General features: G+C 36.7%; 1 protein-coding gene across 2 annotated transcripts; it reads right to left on the bottom strand.

Annotated features, from left to right (window-relative positions):
* Positions 1–448: 448 nt before the first annotated feature.
* On the bottom strand, positions 449–6,977 carry LOC143465010 (transmembrane protein 41B-like). 2 transcript variants are annotated; one of them, XM_076963159.1, is made up of 8 exons: positions 3,123–6,816; positions 2,417–2,995; positions 2,154–2,262; positions 1,872–2,000; positions 1,657–1,750; positions 1,337–1,441; positions 845–1,015; positions 449–736 (listed from the first exon to the last, which is right to left on the bottom strand). In XM_076963159.1, exons 2-8 carry the CDS (start codon positions 2,943–2,945, stop codon positions 599–601), a joined length of 1,275 nt encoding a protein of 424 aa, XP_076819274.1. In that variant the 5' UTR covers positions 2,946–2,995; positions 3,123–6,816; the 3' UTR covers positions 449–598. The 2 variants fall into 2 exon arrangements, with proteins under 2 accessions (XP_076819274.1, XP_076819358.1); XM_076963243.1 differs by lacking the exons at positions 2,417–2,995; positions 3,123–6,816 and adding an exon at positions 6,827–6,977.
* Between the last annotated feature and the right edge of the window lie 828 nt (positions 6,978–7,805).

Below are 7,805 nucleotides of genomic sequence, written 5' to 3'. Positions count from 1 at the left end.
TAATTCGCATGCCTTTAGAAGCAACACGCTCCACAAAATTTGAGTTGAACCCGGGTTTGAAATCGTAATTAACTTGACTTGGTGGCTACTCTGGTGCACACTCTTGCGGTAAATATCACGACAATCGATTGTTCGGTATTTCTGTGCCAATTCATAGCAACCGGCTTGAATTTAGATACTTGCTATTGGATCATCTATTCATCGACGTTTCTTTAAATGAATTTATTCACCGATGATAATGAATGCAAGGAACTGAATGTATGACCAAGCAATCGACTTCACACAATGATCCGCAGCACATGACCACGTTGATTTTCATTTTCTAAAATTTTTTGCGCCACCTTGCGATAAGTTTTTAAAGCAAATCCAGCCACGTATTGCAGCGCCAGTTAAATTCGTTTCAGTCGCTGGGAAAGGCATTCTGAGAGTCAAGCAATTGCAAAACAAGTCCGATACGTTGCACATTTATTAAAACAAACAGAAAGAACATGAAGTGTTTGCATGATAACATACGTAGGTCTTACACCGCTATAACTGCATAACAAAATAGATTTCCTAAGCAAGGGAGCGCACAAGCAGTACATGATAGGGTGAGATGTCATTCAAATTTCCTCTTAAGAGCGTTCTTGAATATGACCGGCAGTATGGAGATAACGGCCAGCACCGCCATGACCAATATCCCGTTCCAAGAAAAAGCATCACCAGCAGTGGTTAGCTGGTACAACGTGGTACCGGCCTAGAAAAATAAACGACACGGAGTTAGTGATTATGACGTAATAATGCTCAGCGCTCGGTCGTAAACGGGCCTCAGGTAAACAACGGACACGAAATGAGCTGCTTTCACCTGAATCGCGATGAATGAAAGCGGAGCGACCCCGATGAAGGTTGCGGAGAAGAATAAGGAGACGGGAATGTGAATGACCGGGGACACGATGTTGATGAACCAGTTGGGGAGGAAGGGGGTGATCCGCAAAAATAAAAGATAATTAAACAAATGCTCGCGTTGTCCATCGACCTATGGAAAAAGTGATATTTAAGCACAAAAGTGTAAAGTTATTATTTTGTGCCGTTGAGACGCTGCTTCTAGAATAGCGCACGACTTGTCGTCACGAATCTGTGCAATTTATGTTTCACTTTTAGTTCTGTACATGAGTGGTGCGTCCGACATAACTGGTTATGCAAGTATGTAACGCCTACATTCTTTGCACTATGAGCAATATTTGCCAGGAGTACAGCAACCACTAACCGGCCAACATCAGAAACACGCCTATTACTCCAATGTAAATACACACAGTGTTTGCTTGTTGTTAATTTATAACTGTGCTGATAAATTTACCGCTTCATTCCACTTCTTGACTCTCTCGCTGAGGTATTTGTTGACTAAGGGTTTGCCAATAAACAGCGAAATCATGTAACATCCGGTTGCTCCGATACCAGAACACTGCAATAATGAGATGTCTATTTATCGGTGGTGTTTAGCAGTGTCCTTATATTATTCATAGTATTATACTACAGCATTTTATATGATTATCACTATATAACATGAGCATACATACAGTGTTGCTCGAAATACATTCGTTTCCATTTCCTTATAAGCTGACACCTGAATGGTGTTAATACGACAATATACAAGTTACGTAGCACTCTGTTGCTCACCATACAGACCAGGAACAGGGCGAGGTAGAAGGGATATAAGAATCCTGATAAAATGCTTAAAAACACTGATCCTGGGATTGCGAATGTTTGTAAACTAAACGAGGAATTGGTTAAGGGAAATTTTTAAGTGAAAAGTCTAGTGAGATACACAGAAATCTAATTAAAACCTACGGTAATTTTTATCTTTGATCGAAAAAATTCATTTAGAAGGATACAAAATATAGGTGATAAAGAACGCAGTGATGACTTCATAGTAGTTGCTATCTTTGTATTTTGATAAAACTCTCCCCAATTCTTTGGCGTCTTCAATATTTTTGGGCAGTTTCACTTTAGAGTATTCATCTCTGCAGACAATAAAGACCAAATAAAGAATATTGGTGAAAACTACATCGCACATTATGAAATATATGCGATTAATAGCTTCATTTGCAAACACCGGCACTTATAGCTGATCAAAGCACAAAGTAGTTAACAAAAAGCTGAACAAATTCACTCACTCTTCAAGTTCTGGGAAGTTTTGGTAGACATTCACCAACAGAGCAACAGCGCCGAGAAAAATTACGACGATAATAAATATGGATGTTTTCGTTGAGTGTCGGTTCACCTCTGCATAAGATGATATAAAACATGTTAAATAAATCACTGATGACTTGCACTCAGTTTCTTCACATCAGCTGAGAAAGAAAATCGACGACTTATAAACTTTATATAAGCACAATAAGCTTGAAAATAAGCAACGATTAAAGGTCATATAGCTGACCTTTGTTAAGTGGGCTTTGGTTTTCAAGATAACCATACAAGGCACCGGGTACTTTAAAAGCTTTCATGGGAACAATGGGCACCGGCAGTTGCTTATTGCCGTGGCCTAAAACATTGTCCTTAACATTGGTGTCTGCCGCTGTTTTAGGCAAGACAAGCCGTGCTTTGTGCTTATTAGCAGACATTGACTCCATTGTACGCTCAAGGCCTTCCAATAAGGACGACTTTCTCCTCGTCCGGTACCACGGCGACCATAGACCGGATGAGCCGTTGTTGAGGTAAGCTGGATAGGACACGGCGATAAGATCCTTAGTACCAGGTGACGAAGGAGAAGATGTTGGTCGAGATGTCACAGAATCACTCCCATCCTCATCTTTGTAATTCTCAGATGCAGAGCGTTTCCAGAATCTCTGGCGAAGATACGACAAACCACTGCATAAGCCTTGAAAGTTGGGCTGAATGTCGGAGTGTACGGTGGTGGGCAAGATCGAGTCACTTCTCAACCATATCCAGTTTTTATGCCACTCCATTGCGCAATCCGATGAAACATTTCAAGAAATCATGACCTTTCAACTAATTTCTATTCAAAACAAATCGAACATCAACGCTTTTAACAATGCAACGATTCCTACCTGCTACAGAAGTTTTTTGTCTTGTTCTACTGTGCTGTTGTTTATTTAAAAGTGACCACATTCAGTGTCTCTCACCTGTGCCTGTCATATCTGTTTAAGTTGCACCTCATCCCATCTCAACCCGGATAGAGTTCTGTTAGCTGACATTACTGCAAACTTTCCCACTGACCTTTGGTGTATAACTTAATGCAATAAAGCAGATAAACCTACAATCTAGGTTCAGAGTCCAGGGTTATCTGAAGTGCTTGGTTTTGAGGTGAAAGAAAAAAATTGGACTTTGGTCAGTAAAGTTATTTAGCCGAGCAGGAAATAAAACATATTGTAGAACAAAATAAGCCCGATATAAAAATGGTGTTAGCACTTATATAATTATATCTTAGGAAGCAAATTATGAGCATTTCATGTTACTTGTTGCAGTAAAAATTCAACAAAACGTGCTACGTAGGTGTGCATCCTAGCAACAAAATGGCAAAAGGTGATTTATAAGCAAATATTTACATTTACGGTAAATCTTTGACAGAACAAACTAAAAATACAGAGAGGCATATTGCAAATATGTCCATTTATATTAGAAATAATAAACTGAAGCATATAACTTATAAATATAATTCAGATGAAAACTTTAATTACACCTGACCACTAAGTTAACATTTACCACTACACATCACATGCTTTAGTGAACTGACTGAGTATGTACAAACAATTTATATATTAAGGTCAGTCTACTAGACGAATGATTTAGACAAATTTATGAATTTTCTAAATTTATTATCCACCCAAGATCCCAAGTTACTCCAGATAATTGGTACTGAACAGTGTAAGACGGTACAAAAATTGAATTTGAAGACATTTTTGGCTAATCTATTATTTCAGCTTTATGCTGTATATAATTCGTCAATTGCCAACAAGACCGAGTAAAAAACCTGATTTGGAATTATTGTGAATTTTATCGTCGAAAGCAATTGGGATCAAATAATTATTTGAAAGACTAAAAAACTACACGTTTTTGTGTCTCTGTTAAACGATAATAATAAAAACCTCAACATTTTGGTTTTGCAACAATTAGCTTTGATGCAGTCACAGATTAAACTGAGGTTTTTACGATGAAAAATTTCAGTTTCAAATTTAATGGTATAACTACAAAATTTTTTCCAAAAAAACTATATATATATAACACACATTTTTAGGGTAGCACTAAATACCGAATGGGACCAAATAGAAGCAAATTAAACCGATTGAGGACGTCAGACTTGGAAATGTGATTTTGTTGCATGAACCACCTTCTTTCTTAAGCAAGTCTTGCTGCATTTTTTGCCCATAAAAAGACGCAGTGTCATAGAAAGGACTTTGGGCTGTAGTGGCCTGGGAGCCACTACCAATACCAATATATCATTCGTGGGAAAGTATTCGCCAGTTGTTTATTGAAATGTTGTTTGTTGATGAAACTGCAATTGTCGCTTAATATTTGGAAACTTTCTCTAAATAACTTTATGTGAAAGCGCCGTTTAGTACGTTACCAGGTGATTTCATAACATCCGAGTTTTAACTGTAAATAATCCCCATTGCCCAAACGCTTATTTCATCGTTTGCAATTTCTGACTTTTGTGTATATTGTGTTGAATATTTCCGCTCACATCGCTCCGCTTTATAAACTCGAGCTGATACGCGAGTAACCGCGCAGACAGAGATATTGAATCGTACGAACGTATTACGTTAGTCGTGTTAATTGTAATCTGTTAGACTTGTGTTAAATGGTAAATGCTAAGTTTGTGATTGTGTAACATTAATCGGAACTTGTACAGTTCCTACAATAAAGGATTGTTTCTGATAAACAGTATATGTTAATCGTAAGGGCTTTCGGCTAGTAACACGTTAGGTTAGAGAATTCTAACCGCACGCAACCACGGAGTCAGATCAATAATTCGGCAGGTAAATTAAGACCGAATAGTATAAGTTAAGACTGATAAACAATGCAATCCTCTGCAGGGCTTTGTTCTGCAACATGGAAACACCTATTGCCTATACGACGTGTTTTATAAATAAACTAATGTGTTACATATTAACTAATTAAAAAAACTTCAGACCAAACAAATAACTTGTTTAATGTCTTCTGCTTTACAAACAGCTATATGTTGCAATATAGTCAAAACACCTTTCTTATTTGTTGATTTGTTTATGTGTCATATAACTGTCGTTATATTTGTCTCTTTATTATGTTCACACCTATGCATAAATGAACGCGAGCACACACCTCGGTCCATAGACAAATGCCAGTGACTATAGGGATCGGTACCATGTCTATCGGATGGTAGTGAGACCTCGTTGACCCGAACCCAGAACAACCGGAATCCCCGTTATCCGACACAAAACTGCCTGGAACGGATTTCTTCCTATGCATTTTACGTATTCATGTATAGCGTATTCCATCCATTTTTTGTGGAAACTTTCCGTACGTATATACGCTGTACTTTGAAAGCAGGGTGGACATTAAATTTATAGCTTACGGTAAAGATTTACTTGCTCAGTCGTGAAACATTTAGAAGCCATCGAGTAAGGTAGTCATATAGTACTCTGCACATAGATCGTGGGCCAGATGGAAATGATAATTATCGTAAACTCAGTATTTGCTATAAAATTGTAAGAATTATTTCATCCAAAACAATTTTCACTTCCAACGTTTGTATTAGCTCTCCATAACTTAAGACTAATCAATCAACATATTAACGAGCATTTTAAGAAGCTAATTTGGGTGTTTTGTGCTTAATAATTGTTACACTTATCCCTTAATATACACAACACCATATACAGGACTCAAATAAAATTCATCTGTGAGGAAAACGTAAATATTTAATAGCGCTAGAGAGTGATTTAAGTTCAACCTCAAGCAAAATTTTATGCTTAAAATAGAAACAATTTATTGTTCAAATTAGCCCTCTAAAAATGAACGCTGAATTAGGACGTTACACAACTTCTTTTCAAGTTTGGAACATTGTATGTTTAAAGAAACGTGTAAAGGGCCACGTGACGTAATAGGCCAGAGCAAAAACCACCCGAAAGGTCAAAATTATAATTATAACAACGGTTCGTCCACAGCAGCACAACATGATCAGTTCAGCGTCGATTATTACTTATTTATCTACCAAATTATACATGGACATACTAATCAGTTTATTTATATACTGTATAGATCTTACCATTGTGACGTTGCAGATTTCTTTACAATGTTGCCGAATTTATTAGCACAGAAACAGGCGTTTTTCAGCTTTTTATTTGGGATCCTCTTTTGTTTAAAAAACTTCAAAAGTTTTTCCATCGTAAGGTCGATGTAGCATATAATTAGTAAACACAATCTTTATTTCATGTAAGATTATATTCTAAAACCCATCGCATTTGTCCACCTTTATCCTAATCCTTTTATTTAGCACGTGCCTGTATTATTGCAACGTAGTTAAGAAGGCGTAAAGTTACATGAAATGCTGAGGCAGCCACGTTTAAACTGCATAGTGGTATTTATATTATTCAATGTGACCACGCATTCACATACTGTTTCATTTCATTACATTTGGTCGTTTTTTTGTTTGATTCTACTTGAATTCCCTTTCTTAATCAGCCGCATCCACCAATTCGATCTTGATCAGTCTCAAAGCGGTTTCATTCGATCGCATTCGGTATTTAGAGCTACCGACATTTTTACAGCAAAATTCAAACCAGTTTTCACAAGAATCAAATATGATATTTCTTTTATAATTATATCTATGTATAATATCTTCAACACTCACCATCTGCTGTAGATTTCCCGCTAATTGGTTCATTTGTTGTTTCATTAGAAACCGGGCTTGTTCGCTTCCGCTGAGACATTCTCACAATTTTATTAATAAGTAGACATAAAAACTATCATATAATTTCTTTTGTTCCATATAAAGATAGAAAGCAAGTTAATGGCACTAAAAGTACAGTTACCAATATTTTCAAAATACAGTTTTGGACATAATCTAATTGCTTTAATTTTTTATGAAATGTATATTCTTTGTAAATATTTTCAAAAAAGCAGACTGAGAAAGCTGATCATTGCAAGCAACTGAGTAAAACTTTATGATTGATACCGAAACTTCCCCGATAACTCATCTATAGACAAAGATGGACTGGAATGTTAGATTGCAATAAGAATTAGTACCGGTATCCTACGATGAAGAAAAGTCTTTTGAGTTTTAATTATTCCAGTTTACTGACGAACTGTGTCTTTTCCACATTTGGGTTTTCCTTAAATCTGGTAATGTTTAAATGTTTACCGAAAGAATTCCTGTGGTTGTGCATTTGTGTGCTAGACCCGAGCTCTTGTCACGTCTGGGAAGCTTGTGCCTCTTGATTTAAAATTGAATATAAAATAAACACAGCTCTTTAAGTTGCATAACTTCAATTATTACTTATTTTAATATTCATAGGATATTTCTACACTTCCATACGTCATAGAATGAACAAAAACTGCTTAGTAAGAAAGAAAAAAATTGAAAAACGACTGTGCAAACCCGCTAACTCAGGTGTACAACGTGTGCACCTATTCAACCAAATGACGTCACAATTACAATATGGGTTGCAGGGGTTTAGTATACAAATGCATCACGCGGTTGCGCACTACCACTACAGTACTACACCCAAATATTCTATGATTGAGCCTAAAATACTACAAAATAGTATTTTACTGCTTAATCTGTGACTTGAGCGACAGCGTTTTCACAAGCATTCGAGATTAGATCCTAG

This window comes from Clavelina lepadiformis, chromosome 1 (assembly GCF_947623445.1).
Source record: "Clavelina lepadiformis chromosome 1, kaClaLepa1.1, whole genome shotgun sequence".
NCBI lineage: Eukaryota > Metazoa > Chordata > Ascidiacea > Aplousobranchia > Clavelinidae > Clavelina > Clavelina lepadiformis.
This window is presented reverse-complemented; position numbering and strand designations above follow the sequence as displayed.

What these genes read in the sequence shown, in the direction of transcription:
- LOC143465010 (XM_076963159.1), bottom strand. Translation starts at nt 2,945, where the DNA reads ATGGAGTGGCATAAAAACTGGATATGGTTGAGAAGTGACTCGATCTTG. An exon ending in AACTTCCCAGAACTTGAAGA is followed by an intron (nt 2,001 to 2,153) that starts GTGAGTGAATTT and finishes TATTGTCTGCAG; the next exon opens with AGATGAATACTCTAAAGTGA. An exon ending in TTTCATTCATCGCGATTCAG is followed by an intron (nt 737 to 844) that starts GTGAAAGCAGCT and finishes TTATTTTTCTAG; the next exon opens with GCCGGTACCACGTTGTACCA.